Source organism: Xiphophorus maculatus, chromosome 12 (assembly GCF_002775205.1).
Source record: "Xiphophorus maculatus strain JP 163 A chromosome 12, X_maculatus-5.0-male, whole genome shotgun sequence".
Lineage (NCBI taxonomy): Eukaryota > Metazoa > Chordata > Actinopteri > Cyprinodontiformes > Poeciliidae > Xiphophorus > Xiphophorus maculatus.
Genome location: NC_036454.1, coordinates 25,880,115 through 25,906,159, shown reverse-complemented (window position 1 = coordinate 25,906,159; position 26,045 = coordinate 25,880,115). Strand labels below are relative to the sequence as shown.

The 26,045-nt window shown below is 40.4% G+C and overlaps 1 protein-coding gene across 2 annotated transcripts in view; it reads left to right on the top strand.

Moving 5' to 3' along the window:
- The first annotated feature begins 18,080 nt into the window (after positions 1 to 18,080).
- LOC106699860 (transmembrane protein 132D-like) overlaps positions 18,081 to 26,045 on the top strand; it is a 46,951-nt gene continuing 38,986 nt past the window's right edge. The window contains exon 1 of one of the 2 annotated variants that reach the window (XM_023343185.1): positions 18,081 to 18,132. In XM_023343185.1, coding sequence (XP_023198953.1) covers positions 18,117 to 18,132 — 16 coding nt within the window. In that variant the 5' untranslated portion in view covers positions 18,081 to 18,116. Of the gene's footprint in view, positions 18,133 to 25,498; positions 25,898 to 26,045 lie in introns of those variants that run through there. The other variant, XM_023343184.1, reaches the window with a different exon arrangement.

The following is a 26,045-nucleotide window of genomic DNA, read 5'->3' as shown; positions in this document are numbered from 1 at the left end:
TTAATCTGACCATAAATCCAAACCGACTTTTCTCCAGAAGCTGCCTGCAATGCTTCACAAAATGCCATTGCTGTTAGTTGCGTTTCCTTTTTTTTTCTTAGCATCCTTCACCATGTTTTGCTCTCGTGACAACACCGTCGGCTCCCATCGCTAAACAGCTTCAAAATCTGTCCATAGCAGTTAGCATCCATCATTACCTCCATAAACATACAATCTTCTTCTAAACATGGATATTTTTTGTGTTTACGAGTTCGTAAATCGCTCACATACAGCTCTAATTGCGGTCGCATTTAATAATAATAAAAATAATAATAATGATACATTTTATTTGTAGGTGTCTTTCTTGGCTCTCAACGTCACCTTACGTCATTTAACATAAAAACAGACAGAAAGGTATGAGTGGAACCGTTAGAGAGGCGTATTTGTCCAGAAGGATGTTGTGTGAAACAGTGCCAAAGGTCGCAGTCAGATCAACCAGAAGCAGCATGGATAATGAACCAGAATCAGCAGCAAGGAGGCCATTGGTGATTTTGAGGAGTGCTGTTTCAGTTCTGTGGAGCTGCTGGAGCTGGCTTATATAAATTATTCCAAGATAGATGAGCATGACGTTGAGGTACTGTTTTTGTGATCTAAACCAGGTTTCTTGAGAGAACTAGCTCCTGTTTCTCCATAGACAATACTTTTTCAATTTTGAGTTGAAGTTTATTTTCACGTTTCCTTGTTATTTTGGATTAGGTCCACGTACTGTATTGTTTAGGTTCTGTCATTGTATAATAATTTTGTTTGGTACGCCTGCACAAAGAGCGTCTGCATTGTCGGTGTACTAACTGCACATAAAAATCCTACTGTGGTGGGTTATGTCACATCTGAAATAAGATTAAATGGAAACGCATGACTTTGAAGTTTAATGAAAGGATGCCATTTTGATCCTTCCAAAAGAATAGAAGGTTTTATTCTTTGTTATTTAACAATTCACCAGCAGCACTGGATATAAGCAGTACAGCATTTTAAACATATAACATACAAAGCAGTTATCGCCATCTTTTTTCCGCTAAATGTGTCAGAGCTTAGGGATTTTTTTTCTCTCTCTCTCATTTTTTATTTCTTTTTTTCCTCCCTTGAAGTTGGTCTCCCCTCAGCCACAAAGCGGGTTTCCATTGACTGATTCCAGGGAGCGTATTGATGGTTCCATAATTTGGGCACAGGAACACAAAAAGCCTGACCCCCGCTGGGCTCAGCACGACAGCCCAGTCAGCGGGGAGGCTTGCATTTATTAGCCTGGGAGAAGAGCTCCTGCAGAATTAAAGCACATTCACCCACCCATTGATCTCTGTCATGGAAACAATGCTCGCCTCCCTCTCTGGCAGCGAGCTCGGCACTGTGCGCGCTCTGAGGTAATTCGGCAGCCATAGAAAACGGGATGGCTCACACCCTCGGGCTCAGAGCAAACGTTTTCTTTTTTTTTTTGTTGAAAAAACGTAGAGGAATGGGATGAAAAAAAGAAAGAAGACATATTAGATTATCAATCCACCTGTCTGACTGTATTACTCTGAGAGCTGAGATGAATGATCTCTGAATGGGAATGTTGTCCAAGGAGCAGAAAGTGGTGTTTTGGATGAGTTTGTGGCATTTTTAATGCACGTTTCAGCAGGTTCAAAGACTTTCTCTGTTTTCCGTTTCTTGAAGTTGGCTGTAAATTTCAGAGCACCTGCTTCTTGCAGCATTACATCAGAACAATGTATTGAATTGCTATCGCCACCACAGAATCAATGTGAGCAATATCCCCATGTCACATGACTGCCATGATGCAATATTTTGCAGGCTATTGTATTTCATAGCTTGATCTTTCCATTTCTGATTGTTAGTAATATATGTAGTTGATACCAGATACTTAAACATGGTATGAACTGTGAAATGACTCATAACCCTTTTCTCTCTCTTCCTCACATAAAAGTCAAAGATTACTATTATAAAAAACACTTTAAAGTTTTTCTCAAATTTAGAACGGTATATATATATTTTTGTTGAAATTTGTTATAGTTGCCTCTTAAACTGGGCATCCTTCTGCAAATTTATGACAACAGTTTACAGAAATCCTGTGCTAGTCCGCGTAGATCTGGAACCTTGTAGCTTTTAGCTTCATGAGGTTTTCCAACTGCTAGCTTGGAAAAAGAAAACTCTGGTTATACATTAAATAAGGATGAATGCAAATTTGGGCAACATGTTCCAACACTTAGAGTCCAGATCACCATCTTAGTTTCTGTTCATCCACTGATAATAGCTTTCATCATCTCCAAAAATACCAGAGAGTCAGTCACAAGACACAAGCGTTCCTTCGAGTATCTAAAATCAAAGACACGTAACCTGAAACATAGACAGATTAGTTTAATACTCCAGCGTTACCCGCTTGAAAAAAGTGTGACGCAAACCTTTTCTGGAACCGTCTGAAACAATTATGTCTTGAGGAAGCTGCAGTGGGGAGGGAACCGCTCAGACCTCCCTTTGTGTCGGCGTTGTGTGTACACAACCCTGACTGTTGACCTGAGGAATTGTCAGGGCTTTGATGCTGCTTTCAGTGGCCAGCGTCCAATGGGAGGGAGGCTTTGCGGACGGCCCGGTCAACTCTTTACACACAGGCCGCAGTGTCAACACACAAGGCTAGAAGACAGAAAATGTCACACTTCACATATAGTTGAAAGGAGCAGTGCATCTCATTATGCCACCTACAGCTGCTTTTGTCAGCTGGGGCTTGATGTGTGGAGGGGAAGTGCTCAGGGAGACGCCATGGCCTGGTATGGGGCCTGCTGCTGCCACGTTTGAAGTCAGTGTTGGGACAAGGCCTTTCATATTTACAGAGAAAAAAAGGAAAACTCACGGGAAGGCTGTGATTGGCAAACTGTTTTGTTGGTGCAATAAGTGGCTTGAGCTAAACGCTATTGCACCTGCCCCGCTCATCAACCCTCCTCACAGCCCCTGGAGTTTTAAAAAACAGTGCTTTGCATGCAGTTTTTTTTTTTTTCTGGCTCCTCAAACATGAAACTTCCTTTAATCTATTCTTACTCAAAAAACCATTCAAACATCTTACATAAATTATGCTCTTAGCATTAGAATCAAAGGCAAGCAGCAGCCCTCCTCATGCTGTCAGTGAGCTTTTTGATGGACAGATATTTTTTAGGCTGGCTGTATGAGCAGCATATGTATTAGGATTCTGAAAGCGACTTTAAAACTCGGCTACATCCCTCACTTACAGTTGGAACAATCTTCTACACCGTGATATCACTCCTTTAATTAATTCAGCACACATGAGAAGTCCACTATAAAAAAATGGCTGTATGTGCCACGACCAAATTGAAACAATGTCTGCTACTTGATGTATTCAATATTCTGCTGGTCTTTGGTCAAGAGGTGGGGACAGGTTGTTAGTCCATCACAGGGAAACTCAGAAAATGTGCAACAGTGAGGAACATTTTCTGAGTTTCCCTCGATTTCCTTAACTTAAAGGGGCAGTATTATGTATTTTCCAGGCATATAGTGGCATTTCATAGCACAATCAAGTAACCATGTTGCCATCAGTTGTTGTAAAACTGCTATATATATCAAACTTGGCTTAAAAATGTGTTTACTTCATAAGTTAATAACACCTTGAAATCAGGCCACTGTCCCTTTAAAAACTCCTGCTCTTTCCGCTTCCAGGAAGTCATGGCAACATCATTAACCCTTTAACAATGTTTTTACCAGTGTATAATGACCTCAGCAGATGCTCAGTTCCATCAGGTGTTTGCTAATTACTGGTGGCTAGTCTGAAGGAGCTGAGTGGCAGAGTCGTGAGTCAGGATTGCTTGGAAAATGCAGTTCCCAGGAGGAGCTGTGCTTGGTTGCTTTTGCTGTCGTTGCCTCTGTCTGATATTGTAGATGGTTTAATAACATGAAACATTCAAGTGTGACAATAAAGCAAAAATTAAAAGATAGCAGAGTAGAAGCTGTCTTATATTAGATACCACTGTAATCCCAGCTGCTCATAAACTCTGTCATCTTATGAGCAGCTTCTTTATCTGTGCATGTTGACTTTGTGACTTAAATGTGACAAATCTGATGCAGTTTGTTTTCTTCTCATTTATGTAACACACACAAGTATTATAGCTAAAATCTATTCATCCTACTACTGTTTTTTTTTGGAAACACTAATAGCAGCCGTATCCCCCATCCAACTCCAAGTTCCACTCAGAAGTTGACAACCCTGCTGATATTTGTGTTTGTTTAGGCTCTATGCTGTATTACACAGCGAGCAAATCATCCCAGAAGACAGTGATGGATTTCGTGCTACTTCTCATCACAACTTTTATCAAACACTTCAAAATTTTTAAGTCTATATCAGCCATTCCTAGTTAGCAGCATCTGTTTGATCCGCACATGACAGCAGCATCGACCTTTACGTCAAACTCCCAGCATGAAAGCAAATAAGCACATTTCACAAAATGTCAAACTTTTCCCTTTCATGAAGGTATTAGACTTTTCAGTGTTAACGATGACTATAATCAAACAATCTTCTACTCCAAATGCAGAATCTGTGTCTGCTATAGTGAGCACTTCAAATAATTTTCCTCCCTTTATTTGGGCTTTTTTGCCGTTCATAATGGGTGGAATTAAAGGCCTAACTTTCCTTCCTCTTCCTCTTCCGCTTTTTCTTTATCATTAAATCTATTTCATTGTCCAAGGGACTGTACGAAACGTTTGACAGGAAGAGGAGCCTTATGGCACGTTAAATGCGCCTTGGACTTCAAATGAAAAGTTTGATCCCGTGTCCTTCCTCTTTGTTGCAAACGAGAGAAAGAAGATGTGGCGGTGCTGAATGGCACACCTCAAACCACCATGAAAGGTCGTAGTCCCAGCCTGTCTTTGTGGAAATGAAAAAGAAGAAGAAGAAGAAAAGAAGAAAAACACAGGGCTTCTTTCACAAACAAAAAGAAGAGAACCAGAAAAGAGAGCACATTTCTGTGTGAGTGTGTGCGTGTTTGGAGGGCGGGGTGGAGTGGGGGCAAATAGGCTCTCTTCTTATCTTTGTTCAAATAGCGTGGAAAGGGAAAGTCAGGAGGCACACAAAAAAGGGAGAGAGCAGAGTGGAAACAAAGCCAGGTAGAAGATAATGACAAGGTCAAGTGTGTGCTCAATGGCTGAGTTCAGTCACAGAGAGATAAGGCTCAACTGCCTGACAAGGTGTGTGCAGCGCAGGGGGAATGGCAGGTCAGCGAAAGCTCTGGGGATGCAACCACAATCTCTCAATACAGCAGTGTGGATGGAGAAAAGGAAAGGAAAAAAAAAACAGTTCAGCAGCACCATCTGCTGGAGAGATCTGCATGTTTACCATTGAGTTCAAGCACAGATTATTCCAAAACCTACAGCATGATACTGTAAAGTACCACAATCTAGAAATTGAGCCTGTGTATGAGTCTGTGTTTTGTTTCTGCCTGCTCCCTTCATTAGCTTCCTCCAGAATCAGGTTTGACAACAACAAACAGTTTGACAAGGAAAAATCCTCGTCTTCCTTTGAAGTGTGGAAGTTTTTTTTCTGTTCCTGAGTAGTTCTTCACTAGCTGTGTGTGTGTGTGTGTGTGTGTGTGTGTGCGTGCGTGCGTGTGTGTGTGTGTGTGTGTGTGTGTGTGTGTGTGTGTGTGTGTGTGTGTGTGTGTGTGTGGGAGGGGGTTGGGGAGGATTTAAAATAGGAGAGCACAGAGATCCCTCCATCCGTTGCCGAGCATGACATTAGGTTTGATTTCAAACGGCAACAAATAACGAGCAAAAGGGCTACAGGCTCGCAACTTACTCTCGCGGACCATAAAGGATAGGATTAGTTGAAGGTCATCTCTGATGTGTCAGTCATCTCCAGGAGAGGGGAGAAGGAGAACACGAGATAAAACATCTTTTTGGTTAGGCCAGCAAAGTGAAAGAGGAGAGAAAGAGATGGAGAGATATGCTTCAATAGATCTCTGATACAACTGATCTTGATAGTGATCCTAATTCTGATCTGGAGTTCTGATGTCATGCCTGGATGAGGGGACAGAGAGCCTTTAAGGGGTCGCGTTCGCACGAAAAAGAAAAAAAAAAGCCTTGGGGGGATACTCAGAGGTGGGCCGGGTCGGTGGGACGTCAGGCAGCACTTTGACCACTCCGAGCCTTGAAGTTAGGAGGGGCAGAGATCCTGTTAAGTCTCAGCCAACACATCCAGGCTGAGGATGTGCTTCTCTTAGAGAAGGCTCCAGGAGAGAGCAATTGCTGCTAAGACTGATAAAGGAGAGAGTCAGCAGCACTTTGCTCTGCTTCATTTGCCTATTTTAGATGCTATGGAGCCGCTTTTGGGAAGCGGGGGAATGTTTTTTGTCTTCTTGATTGCTTGAATGAAAACCACAAAGCTGGTGAAATTTCAAATGATTCCAGACCTTGGCTTTTGCACCATAGAGATTGCTTCTTTTGAGGGGAGATAGCAAAGAAGCTCCAAGGATTCAGAAACTGAATTTGAAGCTTGGCTAAAGAAAAAAATATATCAACATGCATCAACTCAGATGTAGCTCTTAAACTCTGCTTGTGTTTTTTAGCACAAGAATGCCAAAGCAAGAGTAATTGCTGAAGGTAATCTAAAGAAGCTCCTATTTGCAGTTTGCTAGCAGCACTGAATCCCCTTCACTGCAGGGACAGGGAAGCTGGTGAGTTGATGGGAAGGTATAGCTAAATACAGGAAAGATCAGGGAGAGCATAGTTTAGAGATTGCAAAACAAACAAAAAAAATAGGTGTCTCCCTGCAGAAAGACAACAATTTATTCAATATACATTGAGTGCTACAATGGATTGGCAGTCAAAATGTTTTCATCCAATCTGATTGAGCTGATTGAGGTGCTTCGCTTAAGAATATCGGCAAAAATGTCAGTCTTCAAAGTGCAAATCTGGCAACAGCATGACCCAAAACACTTGCAACTTTAATTTTTCCAAAGGTGCTTCAACTAGGTATCTTCTCAGGAAGACTGAATACAAATCCCCACCATGTGTTTCTGATTTTTATTTAAGAAAAACAAACAAAAAACAACAACTAGCATGTCAAATTTTCCTTCCGCTTCACAATTAGTTACTATATCATATAAAATATACTATTTTGCAAGACACTATATTCATATTTCAGTTTCCCCTGAAACACAACTGTTGGCTTGATGCACCTGAACAATAAGAGCAAACACTACTGGCTGCTGCTGAAGGCGCTGCAGGAATTTAAGGACGGAGCGAAGGAAAGCTGACTTCTGTTGCGCGAGAAGTGTTTAGGCAGAGACAAGTTTTAAACCTGCACTGACTCAGAGTCTGGCTTACCCAGGTGAGATATACAGCAAATTTCATGAACAGCAGAGTTACGAGGTGGAATATGTGAGCAACACCTGAAATAAACACACTGGTCATTAACTGTACACATTGCAACATCATGTTCAGTTTGATGACAAAGTCATTGTTATCTAAGTGCGTTATGATGCACAGGTTTTTGTTTTGAGCATCTCTGAACAAGCGAAGAGGTACAAAAACACAGATGGATCAAAAAGTTCACAAAGCTTTACTGCCTCCACCAGGCCTGCAATGTGTACTACATTGTTTCCAGTGCTAATCGCGTTTTCATGCACATGATGAGTTTTCATTCCGCTCTTGTACCTTATATTAAAAAATTATTTTTTAAATCTTAAATGTTCTGCTTATTGAGAAGTAACTGTCTTTTATATGAATGTAGCCACATTTATGCATGTTTCTGTTTTGAAAAGAATGATTTAAAGGTGCAGTATTTTACAGGCACATCGTGCCAATATATATGTACAATCAAATAATATTACGTCACCTTCAGTAGTTATAAAAATGCTATATATATATATCAAATATGACTTGAAAGAAAATTGACTTCATGATTTAATGGCTTAAATTTGGGTCTCTGCTTCTTTAAAAAACGCCTGCTCTTTATGAAACTCCATCTTCAGAAAGTCAGCACATCCCTGACGTCCTGTTGTTAAAGGGTTAATGCCCTTTAACAACATTTCTAAGTGTTGCACTTAGAAGTTGCTCATATAATGAGCTCAGCTGATGCGGAGTTCCACCAGGTGTTTGCTAATTGCTGCTGGCTAGTCTGAAGGAGCGGAGTGGTGGATGGGGTGCTCTGTGAGGCGGAAGCTCAATACTGCAGCTTCGAGTAGTCTTTTTATTTATTTTTTTACCCCTCCAGGGGGTCTTTTGTGGGCTCTAGTGTCCCTTATATGACAGTGGGCTGACAGGAAATGGGGAAGGAGAGGGGGGAAGACATGCGGCAAATATTGTTGGGTCCGAGAGTCGAATCCACGACGGCCGCGTCGAGGACTCAAGGCCTCCAAACATGGGTCGCGCTAACCACTACGCCACCACGGCACGCCCAGCTTCGAGTAGTTTTGCACAGCTGAATGGTTGCTGCAGGAGATTGAAGGATTTCTCAAACATGCATGAAAAAAAATCAAGGCAACACTCCAGGTATGTATATGATGAAGGAATAACATTCTAACATGATGCAAAGCTCCAAAAAGTTGATTATACGTAATACTGCCCCTTTAACATTTTCTGCAAAGCTGCTTTGAAATCTACCTTTATTGTTTGTTTGTGCAAATAAAATAAATAAGTCTTAATGTGCTGGGGTATGGAATATTTTGCAAGTGTATATTCTTCAAGGTATTGGCTAAAAGAGGCTGGATGCAAATTCATTTGACATTTTTCAGATTTTCATTCACAGCACATTTTGCTAACCTTGCACTATTTTCTTTCAACTTCACAATAACCAACTCTCATTGATGGGACCTCGTTGATCACTTTGCTTAGGTGACAAAAATGTGAAAGAGGTAATGGCATATGAATAGTTTTGCAAGCCACCGTATGCCATTCATTTCCTTGGGCTCTTTAAAAACGACCAGGCCGCCCACACGTCCCCTCGCTTCCAGGAGGAGGCAGTCTCAGGTCAGATACGAAGCATCGCACACACCTGCAGTAGTCCTGGACGTACAGGATTAATCGGCCCAAGCGGGCGCCCTAATGAAGAGGGAGCCAAGCGTAAAGAACACCACCGGCGCCCTTTCTGTCAACCTGAAAGTCCCTATTCTGCCCAAACCAAATTGAGCTGTTCATGCACCGTCCATGTCCAAATTTGCTGTGGGAATGAATCATGCTGAATTAGAGATGGGTACCTGTCAGCTCCAGTGAACTTGCCACATCCCTCCTTCTGCTCTCTTTGGATGAAATGTTGTGGGTCTGTAAGTGGCCATCTGGCTCACACAAACAAAGAGACTGAACAACTAACAAGCTTGCATGTGCAGGCAGATGAAGACAGAGTCCTTTTACGATCTTCAGTTTACAGTAACGTGATATAAATGTGGGATGGAACATTGACTCCCCACAGAGGGCCATTAAAACCGTCCCACTGTAATAACTTAATTACAGAAAATAGGTGGTTGAGGACAGAGGTGAAATTTATCATCAAACTTTTACTTGCTTTCCTTTTAAACTACATGCTGTGACATCTGTCAAGCCATGTCGAGAGCGGAGGCGTCAATATGTCCTTGCGTCTGTGCTGACGAGACAAAATCTTTGACTCTCTAAACCTGGTGAACCCTGAGAGTTTGAGGCTAAATGTAATTAGAACGCAATCAAAGCAGGACGCCCCCGACGGTGTTATTTGTCCCCTTTATTCCCCCGGTAGTTAGAGCCTTTTTTAGTGGCTCTAGCAGTAGCTACAGTTTTACAACATGAGCGATGGAGCGAGGGGAGATAATGTTAGGAGGGCTGGCTTTAAATCACACTTGTGCTCATCTCCTCTCCTCCTCTGCCTCACCTATGTGGCCGGGTGACTGATGAAGCAGCGTGCGGTCCAGGCTGCATCTCGTCTCCTGGGTCATCCATTGCCCCCGGAGTGATAAGTGGCCCTGTCCTGGTGCCTGCTGCAAGTACAGTCAATCACACAGCGGAGCCGCAATACAATAGCGGCGTGTGGAGGACAGCGGAGCAATAATAGAAGTCAAGGCGACATCTGTATCACCTGAGGTGACTGCAGAATTTCTCCCCCTGTGGGTTAGAAAAAGGACTTCTGCCTCTGCCGGAGTGGTAATAACTCTCACATAGTGTTTAAACTGGAGGCTTAGGAGGTGGAAAAAAAGAAGTGGAGGACAGTCAATGTTGACCTTTGAGCACGTTTGACACTTATTCATTGACTTCAGTGGCAAAGGATGTCTAATGGCTCAAACAGAGCACGGCATTCAAATGTTTTTAAGAGCTTAATGGGAAATTATTTTGTGACTCCAAACAGTCACTTGCACAGCTAGCCTGCGAAACAGATTGATTGACTGACAGTCCACAGCTAGAATGTAACATTTCATTGGTTAAGATATTTTGAGTTATATACACTGACCACACACATGCCAATAAGCTATTCGGTCAACCGGATGGATTTTGTATTTTTAGGGATTGACATGCCAAAATTCACCAATTAGGATCATTGTGATGGGGAAAAAATAGTAAGGTAAATTTAGGGACATGGTCATTGCAATATTTCCTAATATTGCAGTTGGGAGTTTTAATTATACTGTGGAGTCCTTGTTGATATCAGAAGTGGCGGTGGTGAAGCAGTGCCAGTGGGGTCATGTGCGCCAGAGACTCAATAATGCACATGGGAATTAAAGGCTGGTTGGTGGGATCTGAACCAAAACACAAACTACTGTAGTTCAAATTGCTGGAGAAGTTAATGCTGGTTCTCAGTGAAAAGTGTCAAAACAAAGTGTGTCGCAGTTTGTTGTATTTGCAAAGTTACTGCATAGAGATAGACCAGTCAGGGTTCTTCTGTTAATACCAGGTTCTCCGGCAAACAATCCTAAAGCAGCTCTAAAAACGTAGAAAAGCATACAACTTACACATACATTTTTTGGTGACAGATTTTATTTTCTTGTCTATTTGAATCATTCTTTCTTCAAAAAAGTGTAATATAAATACCATAGAATAGTAATTTAATTTAATACACATTTAAGTCCACCCAGGTATGCTTTTGAGTCAAAGTTGCATGACATTTGAGGTCCCATTTCCCATAATTATTTTTATAAAGCAACAAATGGGACTACTAAAAGATGAATAAGTTGTACTGTTCCTAAAATGATCCATTTTAAGATTTCACAGATGCCCCCCTGGCTGGACTTCGGACATTCCTGTAAACAGCAAATGGTCCAAGAGCACTGTGAAAACATTCTTTCTTTATAAAAAAAATTGTTCCATTAAGTTTTATAAAATTTTATTTCTAATATATGGCAGAGGTGGCAAACATCTAAAAGACTAACCCAGATCCACTTTGTGAAGTTAAATGGATAGAGCATAGAAACTCTGCCAGAACTGCAGCTTTGATTCCCTCTGGGATTACCCTCACTAGAGACATGTTTACTCTTTGGCTCTGTGAGATGCTCTTAATAAAAGCATGCATTCAGGCATATTTCTTACCCACTCACACACGCCGACGCACCTACACCCACACCCACACACACGCCCGCACCCTCGTACACAGACAGACAGAAAGAGAGAAAGATTAGGGGGAAATTATACTTTTTGTCCTATTAAACGTTTTGTATTGCAACACTAGATGGCAGCAGAGCTTTGCTGCTGCACCTCTGACTGATTGCACATTTAAACATCCGCACATCTCACCCGATCATTTATATGACATAACCTGATTACACACAGAGAGTCATATCCACATGTTCACCTACTGCCGGAGTGACATGTTGGCTGTCAAAAAAACTCCTGACATGCATGCCGTCATCCCCGGTAAGAAAAAGAAAAAAATCTAATAACATGGCTGACTAGCTGCTCAGCCTGCATGTCTTGCTGTTGTGGGTTTGCATGAAAAGAAGTGTGCATAAATTAAAGCTGAGTGCACTGACATCCCTTCATTGGCCTTTTCCTAAAAAAAAAAAAAGCCTGTGGAAATGGAAAATAAATCTGACTTTTGGAACAGAATAATTCCGTTAATCCTTCAGACCCGATCACAGTTTGCCAGGTAATTCTTGGAACTTGGCACCCTATCTTTGAAAGGAAATTGGGCTTAAGATACGTAGTTCCTCTGGTCTTCAAAGTAACTCAAAGACTGCCAGCAGGGAAAGACTTGAAAGTTTGAATTTTAGTGTCTTTGCCTCTTTTGCTTCTGAGTTCGAACTAAAACAGACAGATTATCTTCATGTTAAAACAAAGTGTCTCTTGATCGACACTGTCTTGGTCGACAGTGCTGTAAAAACATCATTTCTATGTTTGTTTTACAGATTTCTATTAGTTTTCATCTTCTGCCATACTGACACAATTAAAGAATTGTTTACATCAAATACAAAAGAGTAAATACAAATGCAAAGCCATTTACTAATGCTATATAAAAAAAGTAATTATGCCTTCAGGTGAATACTGGTTGTGCCGTTATTGCAGGTAAAAAACACAATCAAGCATTTGTGGGAACTTGTGAAGAATCATTCCTATAATTAGTAACACCCTTTAAAAAGGAAATTAACACTAACATTGTCAGTGTTAAATCGGATATTAAAAACTAAGCAACATTAAGAAATAAAGAAAATAGATTACAGCGTCTCAGAAGCTCAGTTAACCAGGCATACTTCAACAACTTGAGAACGCAGCAGCCATGTTTTGGAGATTGGAACTGCACAAGAAAGACTTGTAAAGCAAATTATAGTCTTCACTGTTAAATATCAGCAATCCATTGCTTTGCAAATGTTCAGAATGGCCTACTTTCTCTACTGTTTCATTTCTAACTTTTCAGATTTCTTGGACAATCTGCCCTGGACTCAATAACCTGTTTATGCAAAACTACCAAAACAAACCGAGGCTTTTAGTCTACAGTACTTCAGTGACAATCAACTTTGTTAAAGCGTCAGTAAAACTTTGGATTGAAACATTCTAGAAGAATGTTTTTCATTTTAATTAAAATATTTTACATAATCATCTTTGGTCACCAAAATTAAGCAGTTTGCATCCTGGATACATTGTTTGTTTGCTCTGTGACATCAATTAATAATGGCATGTTGCAAAAATTGTCAATATATTACTTTAACAACCATTGTAGGAATAATATTAGTAATGTTGACGGATATATTTTTGTTGGCAGCTTGAATCTTAACAGATTATTGATATTGTGATATATATGGCATTGCACACAGTAATAATAATACAAAATGTTCTGATTAGAGAGCAGATTTCATGCCTATATCAGATATTGCAATTCGTCCAGTTCCATTTTTGCTTAGTCTGTTTCATTATGTTGAATAATTAACACTGACTTTGACTAAAGCAAAGTGAGCCCTGCAATGCTTTTACGGTTCTGGATCCTTCTGTGACCTCCTGAATCGACATTTCTTGCTCTCTTGGAGTAATTTCGGTAGGCCGGTCACTTTTTGGCAAAATCCCTAAGCCTTGCAAAAAGTATCAAATGTTACACGTTTCCTCTGAAGGTTTAATGATTCTCTCGTGGAGTTTTCTGGAGCCCTAAAGCCTTAAAAAATTACTTTGGAACCTTTTCCAGACAAAAACAAATTGCCGAATTTCTGTAGATCGGGGCATGATTTGTTGTTTCTTGAAATGTTTTAGCCTACTTTATATTGTCAGACGGGTTCTATTAAAGTGGTTCCTTGATTTTGTTAGCCTGGTGGTGGCTAGCAAAATTGAAACAAGCTTTTAAAAAGTGATTAATTACAGTTAATTCAACAAGAAAGTAATTGCTTTCTAAAAACGGCCACATCGGACATTTGGGTCGTTTTTTTTACCCCACTTCAGATACTAAATCATAATTTCCTGTATAATGAGGTTATCTTTATGTCCACTGAGATTTCTTTGTAGATTTGATTTAATTTAGGCACTAAGGGGCCAAAAACAGAAGAAAACTGCAAAGAGGCCAATAATTCCTTAAAGTACTGTAAATAATCCACTGACCCTGAACAAATGCTGCGGGCTGCCCATGTTGTATTTGTGCATGCAGTGTTACAGTAAACACACTTTTTGACTCTGAGAGGCCGTCGTGATTCATTCCATCATGACTGACTGCATCTCTGCGGTGAGAGGGGGAGTGGAGTGAGCTTATCATCTGCCTCCTCATTTCATGCCCTGTAGCAGACAGTCTTCAAACACCGATGTGGCCATCACTGACACACCTTAATTGCTCCACGGGAAGCGTATAGGAAGAAGCAGCAAGCACACATCTAATCATCATATTAAGAGGAAGCTTCGGGTGAGATTCTCTCGCTCTTAAAAAATAAAAAATAAAAAAAGTAACCTTTCTGGCTACAGCGTTTTCAGGATAAGGTGAGCCGGCTGCGATAGCCTATCCAATATCAGAAACTAATGAGGCAGAAAGAGGAGCCAGAGCAGACAGACACTATCATTTCAGCTCCATGCTTTTTCAGAAGATAAGCTTTGTCAGAGGTCAGATAGTGTGCGATAGTTTGACCAATTTCTAGAACCATTTCTGGCAGCGGCTTTCGATTTGATGGCAGCTCGGATTGTCGACTGTGGCGAACGAGCAGCAGGCGTCGTGCTTGCTCCTCACAGGGGAAATCTCTTTTGGGCTGCTCGGAGTTGAACCGCCGAGCGCTCTTACTCCCGGCGAGAAGATTGCTCTCATGTTTTATTGAACGCTGCCCCCGGCGCCTCTCATCCTTGACAATCTGATTCTACGAAGGCCCACCTCCTGACCTTAATGTGCGACCAATAGGGTGTTGCATTTCACTCGCGCTGACCCCTGAATCATCACCATCAGCCTCATGGAACCTTTGGATAGCATTTATGGGCCGCCATCAGACTGGATTAATATATTTGCTTCCCTCCTGCTTTGTATCTAACTGTCCTTGCCCATGAATAACCCGTGTCATTATTACGTTTCTTGAATTCATTAGATCACACACAAGGATAGATGGCGTCCTATCCGTCCCCTCTTAGCTCTAAAGCATCCATACTAGCTAGAAACGTGGCCCCTTGAAATTGAATATGTTGGACTGAATGGATTCCAATTTGAGTTTGAGTTGAACTGGATTAGAACTGGTCTGAAAACTTCAACTGGACTTGTCTACCTTTTAAAGCGATTTGGCCGTAAATCCAGTGTACTTTTAGCGAATGTGTTACATTTGGATCAAGGCTTTTCATCTTGCCAGCCGCTGCCCGTCGGACCTCTGCAGCTGTCCGTCAAGCTGCGTTTTAGAGGAGATTTAATCCACTAACGCTGCCATGGAGCCAGTGATGCTGCCACATAAAACAAGCTAAGTCCTCTATTATCTGTTTTATCCCTCAGCCTTTATGGAGTTTTAGAGAAGGAGCGGGGAATCTATTTTCTGAGGTGTTCTTTAACTGATAAATCAAAGAAAATCTTCTTTCCCCAATTTTTATGTAGAGGTCACGCTTATGTGGGAGCTTCAGTGTTTTCATCTTCTCCAAACCATAAAAAATGGAGTCATAAAACCTCTATAAAGCTACCTAATCTGGAGGGCTCAATAAGCAACAGGGTCATTTTTATCATTGGATTTGAGGCGTGGGTAACTGGGAAGGACGGTTATTAACAAATGTACTAATTTTGTGATTATTTTTTAAACCCATAAAGCACTAAGTTTGCACTTGTAAAAGAATTAAATAATACAATTAATGAAAGCATCTACTTTTCTGATTGATAGGCTGAAAAGTGGGTGAGATTGTCTGGTGTTGTGCTAATTTGGTTGCTTCTTAACAAACTGGGACTCGTTTGTGTCTCTTGACAGTTACAAATTACAAAATCACATGTGGTGTTCCTCAAGGATCCATTCTCAGGTTACTTTTATTCATTAACTGCATGCGCCCCCGCAGCTTAGGTTATTGAGCACTACAATATCTGCTACTATACACACACGACACATACACTCCAGTTTAAGAAAGGGTCAGCCAGAAGTAATGAGGTCAAGCTTTATCTGCACTCAATAAGGAAAGACTCTGCAGAGCATGCTAGAAATTACAGTTTTATTAGAGTTATGAACTCTTAGTTACATTTTAAAAGCCAAATAAAGTCTATTTTTAAATGTGCCTTACTCATTGACAGAACTGATTTCCTGAGAAGCTGCAGAATAAATTAAGTCACAACTGTCATCCAAATGTCAATGTTTGTGATGTTGCTACTGAAAGTAAGTTTTGGTAAGCTATATTATTTTATGTACCACGCATTCAAACTCTGCACAGCAATAACATATTTGGTGAGCTGGAGAGAATCTAACTCGATTCCTGCAGTACGTACAGTATCTTTTTAGTGGTCTTGATCTAAAGCTCACAGAAAATAATGTTTATATTGGAAATATTAATATGAATATGATGAAAAATGGAGGAAAGAGCCAGAAAATGCAACGTTTCTCCATCACAATATTCAGCATTAGCACTGCAATCGTTACATGTTCCCCTGAAAAATGTGCAGCCCTAGTTTCCTGTCAAAAGAGAACAAAAGAAAAAATTGTTTGTTCTGTTTTCAGTACTGTAAATATTGTAATAATATCCAAACAGCTCTCTGCACTAAAAGAAACAAAAGACAATCAGACAACTTCTCGTCTTCGAAATGGTTTCTGCCAACATCCAGACCACCACTAGGAAAATGGATTACATCACACCAGTCCTGAAATTACAGCACAGACTCCATGTTTGTAAAAATGCCTGATTTTAAAATGTTTTTATATCCATGTTAGACATGGAATGGTCCTGAATACATGTCAAAGTTTCTAAGTAGTCATCATGTTGACCCCTTAAGTTAGAGACCTACACATTCAGTGTTCCCAGACACAAAAAAGAGGAAGCAGCATTTAGTTTCTCAAGCAAACTCCCTGAAAACCTGAATGAACAAAAATAGAGTTGGCTCCTTTAAATCGTGGCTGAAACATTACTTTCTAGCACATTTAATCAGCTCATTTTTATCATGCTTGATATTTCACGCAGTACTTTTCATGTAATTCTTGTCTATATTTGACTGTTTTCACGTTAACCCCCCCCCCCAAAAAAAAATTTTAGGAATTACCATGTGCATGAATGGTGCTGGACACATAAACTTGCCTTGCCTCACACAATGTGTGCAACAGTGTAGTCCCAATCAATGTTAACTTCTTCTTGTCCTTCAGTGTAATTCTGCTTGCTAATATGCTCACATTGGCTAATTAACCCTAATTATCACACAGAGAACAGCTAAGGCTAATGAGAACGTGTTTGCTTCTTTTTTTTTATCTGAAAAGGCATGAAAAATTCAAATGAATCCACTGATAAAAGGGAAAGATTTGAGTATTGATGAATAATTCATCGTGTACATTTTTTAAAAAATTTGTAAATGTAAACAAAAGTCAAAACAGCGCCACACTGCTGCTTTGGTCAAACATTGGATGACTGTTTCCTGATTATATCGTAACACTTAATACTGCAATCTCTGATTCTTACTCTCTTTTTTTTTAACATTTTCTTAAAGGAATGATTGATCTGTTTAATAAAATAGAGGTTTTTGCTTTGCACCAAATGATTCTTGTACAAAAGATATATTTATATACGAATATGAAAATCACTTGAGAAACGGTTCCTCTGCCTATAAAAAGTAATAACCCTTTAGATGTCACATTTCATTCTTTTCAATGATGATTGTTCACTCTCTTCTGGAAGAATCGTTAATGATTTGTCTCTTTGAAATGTCTGAGCCGTTTCATCGGACAAATAAGGAAACCCTGGAAGGAAGAAACATTTGGATCCTTGAGAGAAAAGTGCCTTTGACTGAGCAACTAAACATCTGTCTTAGGGTTTTTCTGCTAGTCTTGAGAAGCAGCTCCCCACAGGGGAGGTGGCATAACATTTTTTTTCCTCTACTTGAACGAGCCTTTTGCTGCTTCGCTTTCACTTAACCACTGTTTGAAGGATGAACAGAAACATGAAAGTGCGATGAAAAAGTTTGATGACACTACCAGGCAGTTGGGCATTTACGCAAAACGTATGTTTCTCAACGCAATCAATGTCATTTCTTTACTCGAACAGTGAAATGACTCCAAATTGCATGCCGCCGTGTTGCCGCTGCCCTGATGCAGATATCTGCTGGTGAGATGCAAGACTGAAAACAGAGAAACTTATTTACCCCTTAAGGGATTTCAAATGATTTGTTGTAATTTTTTTTTTGGAACTTGTGCATATTTCTGTGTTTTTACTACTGGCTCTGGCACTAATTGCCCCCTTGGGGATGATAAAAATTCTTAAGCTTGAATTGAAGGCAACATATAGTGCCTTGAGAAGATAAAATATTGAAATGAAAATCTGAAAAGTGGGACGTCTCTATTCGGTCTCCATTACGTTGATACCCCCCAAAAATTTTTCACTGTCTCTGTGAAGGCTTTTTAATTTTATTAATCTGTTCAAGATATGAACATCATAAAATGATTCACAATAAACCAACAGCCCAAGAGTCAACAATACATTAAAAACAGTAATTAGTGGAAAAGCAGATAAAACTATATGACTTTAGCAAGGTTCTAATAAAATCCACAAAGTCCAAAGGAAGTCATTTCCAGAAGCATTGCTTATTCAAACAATCCAATTGAGGCTTGATTGTGTACTAGAGGTAAGTCTATAAATAAACAGTAAATACTTATAATGTTATAAGAAATACTTCTCAGAGAAGTGACTTTAATAGTCCAGTGCTTAGCTGATCTCTGGATTGACCTCAAGAACCGTAACAAGAAAATGATGAAGATGAGCAACAGGTGTGGCAATGCCTCCAGAGAGAACACTGGCTCCCCCTACAGGACAGACATGATCTAGGCGCCATCTCCTACTGGATGCTCACGGTATCTGACTTTTCACTGAGCTCAAGTCACAGTCTGAAAATGAGGACTTCAACCCTGTCAAAGCATGGCTACCAACAGGTAACAGTTATAAGGAAATGAAGCGGCCAAAAAGCTTATGGTAACTCTCTTACCACTAAGTGTGGAGCAAACGTAACAGCTTGAGGCGCACCATGTCCACTGTGGCAGCAACATGGATTTTCTTTACCAGGGAAGCATTCCACTTGATGGGACAATAAATACAGGTTGATACTGGAGGGAAATAACTTTGTTATCTAGTAGTAAAGCTATGCTAAGCTCACAGCTAGACTTACAATGGAATAGTTTAGTGCAAAGCTGTATGTCGTATGTTACATTGTGGGGAAATGTGAGAATTTGACCAGTTTGAAAAATTGGAAACCAAACATCTTGTTCCTTCAACGTTACAATTGTGCACCATTTTATGTTGGTATAACACATCCCAACCTAATAAAATATATCTACATTTGTTCTTGCAATGTGTGATATGTGAAAAGATGAAGGTTGAAACATGACAAAATGTGGAAAAAGAATTGTGCTGAGGATACTTTCCGGATGCGTACGTTTGTCTAAACAATTTGTAGGAAATTCTGTAACTTGTCGAGACATTCAAACCTCAATGCAATCATGAATAAGCGTCAAATTTCAAGTAAAGCCTTGATTTGAGTAACCCTGTATGCATGCTGGTACACCAACATCAGAGTGTGGCTTTTGCTGGCACTGCAAAACCTCGTCCTGCCCACACTGGTGTTCCCGACTTCTCTGTTGCGGTTGTGCTGGGATTACGCCGGGGATTAGCAGGGTACTGGCAGCGCCCATCAATGGGACAGAAATGACATTTCCCATCATGCACTCTCCCCTCTCTCCAACCTCCTTTCGCCACTTCGCAAACTTAAAGCGCCACAAACAGCAGATTACATGAGCTCAACTGCAGAGGAAGAAGTCAAACATCTCGCAATGGAGATTAGGCTAAACAAACATGTCTTCCTCTGCTTATCACCATTCAGCCCGTACACAGAGAGCCGTCTCTCATGTCCCAGTTTGGACCAGATTAGGAAACTGCAGGCGGCTCTGCCCTGCTTCAAATTAGTCAAAAACAAGTATTCTAAATAAAAAAAGTATCACAATTTCCACCCCATATTACTGTCAGTTTTGATTTATTTATTTTTTTTTAGGAAAATGATGCATACTAACACTTCAAATAAATAACCTAGCGCAAACATCCAGAGATCAGAATCACTTGTGTTGACAAGCTCAACACATGTTTTGGTGCAGTTCTTGGTAAAATGGGTCCAGGGCTTAGTTTACATGCTTCTAGGACCTCGGGCAATAACAAGAGATCAAGCTTTTATGTATGTTTGAACCATCTGTGCCCTTGTTTGTTCAGGTCTTTGCTCTGAACCTTTTAAATTTTCCATACTTGGTATTACTCTTTGGCGAAAAGCAGCTTGCAGCTCAGACTCTGTGCCACAATTTAATGGAAGGGGTACAAAAAATAATAAAAAATACAAATATCTTCAATTTCCCTTCTAAATTTCACACACTCAAAAATGACTTTGTGTCTCATGCAATAAAGTCAACCACATGACAGAAATTATTTTTTTTTCTCTGATATGTCCAGGTTTAGCTGGAGAGAAATATCACGGAAAAATATGCATTGCATCATTACAGATGGATATTTGGAGCAGAATCAAAAATATATATATTTTTTGAAAGATAAAAAGACCAGATCATTTTCGCCAGCTTACAGATCAACACATGAATGCTTGCAGGCGCCTTTAACTTGCTACTATGTTGTGCAGAGTGCAGTATATTCCTGTACTTAGTCAAAGGCTTCATAATCTGGTCCTTTCTGGGTCCTTCCAACAAAACCTCGATCCTACCGACAAGCTACGTCAGCGAGAGAAAAAACGTGGAAGAGACTTAATCAGAGTTTGTTTTTAATTACGAGTGGCAATTTCTTGATAATAACGTCCTTTGTCCGCATCAAAATAAGTGTTACAAGTGTTGAAACTCAACATGATGTCAGTCGGTCTAATTAAAAAACTACAGCTAATTTGATTTGAAAAGGTGTTAATATATCTAGTGACAAATATGAGAAATGTTAGTATTTGTTACCTCAAAATAGTTCTGAGTCTACAACTGTCAAAACAGCAGCAGTTGTGTAGGAGCTGTCTTTCATAGCATAACTTCTTTTCAAATATTGTAATATGACCTCTCCACCCACACAGGAAACGTTGGAATAAATGTGTTATTTATTCTTGTTTGATCGTTTATATTTCAGGTGACATTTCCTGAGGAAATTGTAATTTTCAAGGAGTTAAAGTCTGTCCCTAGCAAAGTTCTTACTAACCACATCTTCCTCTGCTGCTGTCTTGGCCATCTCATGATACTGCTAATGCTAAGGGTAACAAACAAGAATTTCCCTAAAATTAAGGGAGCTTGATGGGTTGGTCTTTCTTTGTGTATTTTAGGCTTAGTTTAATAAAAGTGTTTACTCCAGTCTGCATTTACTTAAAAGTTTTTGGGTGTTTGTGTTATATTAAAATAAAGCAAGAACATCAAATCACAGCTACAAAAAGACAACAACAAAAAAAAAGTGTTGGAAAATAGATTTTCCGTTCCAAGAAGATTTTAATTTGTCAATAAACATTTAGTTCAGAAAAATGATTAAAAAAAAATGCCCATTCTTAAATTGGATCCAGGAGCCTCATACGCTGCCTCACTGGGTATGTGGTGGTCGCTCCAGCATGAACGACAATAAACCTTCCTCTATTTCAAACACGAGCAGAGGGGGGGAGCGAAGGGGGCTTGCTATGTTGTTGTACTATGTTTTAAGATCTTGTTCAATGTGCCCTTTTTTAACTTTGAGCCCCTGCCCCTCCAAAGGTCTCTGCACGGCACTGCTCTGTTTCGCCTGTGTGAGAAATGCTTTTCAGACGAACAACAGTTTCCAAGTTACAATGACAAACCGAAGGACAAACAAACCTTCAACTGATTATTTAACTTTTTCCAAATGGGCTGCAAATCTTCTGAAAATTAAGTCATGTGTATTAGCAAGCACTGACATTTGGAGAAATCCATCCTCTCCGAGCAAACATTGACACCACAGTCATGTTCCTGAAGAAAACGTGAAGCTACAGGCAGCAGCAAAGTGGCTTAGCCTATAGCTCAGAGACTAAAACGAAGAAGCAAACAGGCTCGCTTTGTCTAAAAGGTAACAAAATCCAACCTTGCACCTTCAAGGGCGGGCTTTGATTTGAAGCCAGCTAAAGAAGATTTTCAACAACCCACCCCCCAAGCCTATATTTTGTAAAATAGTTTCTAATTTCGACATCTACATTCCTGTTGACGTGGAAGCTGTTTTTGTTTTACTTTTAAAGGCCGGAGTTAGTGGTTTCACTTTGTCTTCTGTTTTGATGATAACGTCATGTAAATTCAAGGTTGCTAATCCATGAGAAGAAGAGATATAAAACTCGAGTAAGGAATAAAAGAAACTGATTAGAAGGTAAATAGTCATTTCTTTACAAATGAAATGACTATGAGCTGATTTATGTCCTCGTAGAACAGAAAACGTAGCACCGAGCAGAGTAGCAGTGAAGACGTGCTTAAGGAGGAGACAGAGATGCACACAAACTAGTCAGCATTTTGTTCCTCTCAATGTCATTCTGAGGCTGTGCAAATTTAAGATAATCTTTTCTCTGGGTTTGAAGTGAAAACGAGACTGGAAACATTACGGCGCTCTGTGGAAGCGCGTGCGGCTAAATGCTCCTCGGCAGAAGTTACCTCGATCTGTCACACAGAAGGATGATGTACACTGAAAACACATTCCCTCCCTCCTGGCACTCGCATTTATCTCTCAGTTTATGACCACTCTCCCCCCACGCCGGCACATCTCTGCCGTGACATCCATCTACTTCAGCATCCTGACTCGCACATCCAGGGGCCCGACTTGTCCCGCCGTCCTTAAGATGCTCGGAACGCATCTTTGATAGATTTAACCATATGCTTTCTCTTCATTTGGAAGCTGAGCGTGACAAGGCGAAGGTCAGCAGTATCTTTCCCCCCCCTTTTGTCCTGTAAAATGATGTGGAGGGGACGGTTGGTAAGTTTTGAGAAGTATTTATTTTTGTGTGCAGCATCAGCTAATGTAAAAAAGAGCATTCCTGTGACTTTTTAAGAAAGACAAATCAATACAGTACATCAACCATCCGGCCGCCACAGTGACTGAGCAGCGGTTCAGCATCTAGATTTGAAAGTTTAACTTCAGCACCAAAGTGTACATACCTCTTGAATTCTTTTACATAATTCCCTAAAATAGTCTGGCTGTAAAAGGAATAAATATTTTTAAAAGGTATTCCGTTTCCTCCTGCGTCACTGTTTTTTTTTGTTGTTGTTGTTTTTTGTTTTTTCTAACCCTGCCTCAGTACAGCTCACAGTGCAGTTGCATTTCCCTGTGTGTGAGGAGCAGGTAAATAGCAGAGGATCTAAATCATCCCACGGCAGCGCCGCAGCGCATGGAGCAACCCCAGCACACAGACGCTTCTGCTTATCACTGTGCTGCAGTGATGGAGAAGCTCAAATGTGCTCTCAGCTGCAGCTCATGGCAGCCTGCTCCCGTCTCCAGATAACTCTGAGCTGGTAGTTATGAGCTCTGTTCATTGATATGTTGCCTAATCCTCTTTATTTGTTAATAAAGCCCTAATACGTTTGCAGCAACAAGTCTGCAAGCCTCACACAAGAGTGCAAGCGACTAACTTATATCTGAGTGATACAACTCAGAGCATGCACCATGCACCAGTTTGGGGTTTTTTCCCTTTCTGAAACATGCATGTTCTCATCCTGAAATAAGTTCACTAAACCCAAACAGATGCGTGTAGAAAATGTCTGATAGGTTTAAATTCTTCTCATTAAAATGCTCAAACTAAAGGAGCCCATATTAACCAAGAATCTTGTTCCTGATCTTCAGCTGTAACTAAAAGTTGTTCACACGTGTCATGTACATTCCTCTTCACCATTAGAGGGCACTAAAAATCCACATGAAGCCTTCACACATTTCCTGGCCTTCAGAAGAAACTATTACTTTTCTGTTTTTCAAAAAAAAAAAAAATGCTGTGGAAGGTTTTGAGATAAGAGACTTATTATTAATTTATTATTATTTTTTTAGAGAAGTGGCAATAATAATGACTGAAGCCCAAATGAACAGTACAGAAATGTGAGTAATATTTTTTCCAAGGACTGGCAAAAACTGCATCGCTTTGAATAGCACATTAATTTGATTATTTTTGGTGATATGAATCAGCTTTGTGATTGTTAGGAAATATTTAACAGAGTTAGATTAAGTGGGCCAATTCAGCAAGAGATAAATGACCGTTTTTAAAAAATAGCTTATTTTATTTTTTCAAAGTAAGCTTTAATCCTCAAAAATGGAACAACACTGGGTCTATGCTTTAGATAGAGGGTTCTCTACAAAATATTGTTGATTAACTCTCCGAGTACCAATACACCAAAAATTTACTGATTTATTACGATTACTAAAACTTTATTCTTGCTAAGGAACTTTGGGAAATGTTGCTGTTATGCCTTCTTACAGAGTCAGTGTAAGATTTAGTGGGAACTGAAGCAGAATATGATTTTCCTTTTTTTTCATTGAAGCTCATCACCCGCCAGTCACCACACCAGCACTAATATCTATTAAATATTGTATGTTCTTTTGCATATTGTTTACAGAGCACAGTCTACTTTACACTGACATTGGTGTCCATCAGTTTTGGTAGAGTTATGATGGGCTTATTGGTCAGGATGCAGTCTGTTAGAATAAATTAGTAAAAAATTTTAGCCGCCATTTGGCACAAATGCCATCTTGACATTTGTGCATGACAACTGTCTCAAGCAGCAGAAACACTATGGGGATCATAAGAGTCTTGTCTAAAAGGGAATCAGAAGCAGAATAAATGGATAAATACAAATTCATCATATAATTGTACACAACATTTCAGCATTTTTATGGCCATTTATCTCCAAGGTTCACGAAAGTAAAAAAAAACAAAAACAAATGAGTGAATATGAAATGGGGGAAATTTTGAGTTTTTAGGTTTTTAGCCTTGGCTTTCCTGTGTTTGATGCCACTATGAGTTTGTAGATGAGCTGGGATGGTTCGGAGATGAGTTCCATCCAAAAATGGTTCCCTGTGACAGAAGACAAAACATGGCATAAGGAGAAACAAATATGTTGTAACTCGTCACAGCTTGACGATGAATTGATGGTTATTAATGAATGAATATTAATTCTCTCTCAAATTAATATTCTTAAGAAGCGGGCAAATTTATATTAGTTCCCCCCACCACCACCCATCAACCCCTACTACACCCCACACCTCAGGCGCCACTGTTCACCATTAGTCAGACATCAAAACTCGAGAAGCAACGTTTGATCAAGTCTCCCATCATCAGATTAGAACCCCGTGCAGGGTTAATCTGCACGTTGCCTCCTGAGAGGATGAGCAGTGACACATGATGACTTTAGTGCATTGAAAGGGTTGCGCACAAGACAGCCCGCGATGTGCGTCGAGCTCCGCAGAGTCCCGTGAGCGGCGGGACACCGGGAGTCAAAAACTGATCAACACGGATCTTTCCCTCCGCCGCGCGCTCGCATCCAGCGTCCTCCTCCTCCCCCCGCCAAAGTCTCTCCGGGCTCGTTACGCACGGCTTTTACGCACAGCCCATGAGCGGAACTTGACTCGAGCTCCGCGTTTTCGCCGACGCGCGCAGACCACGCTGCAACTTCCCACTCCCACAGGTGTGATGGTGTCGAGCCAGCGAACTGAAGGGATGAGTGAGCCGGTCCGCTCCGCGTTCTGCTGAAGGGAAAAGTCCAACCGGCACGGACGATGGAAAGAACTTGCCTGCAACCGCGAGCCGCGCTGCGTGCCAAAATGAGCTTTAAACGGCAAAGCTGGATGATCCTATTGTTGGTGTTTGCAACTATATCAGCGGTACTCACACAAGGTAAGCGAGCGGAGAGTGACCATATGCTGTATTTTAGCCATTTGTAATATTAAGCGAGCAATATGTCCCAGTGCAGAGAAAGTCTTTTGGAGCATCTTGGGACAGTACTTCATGGTAAGAAAGAAAGGAAGAAAGAAACAACAAGCCG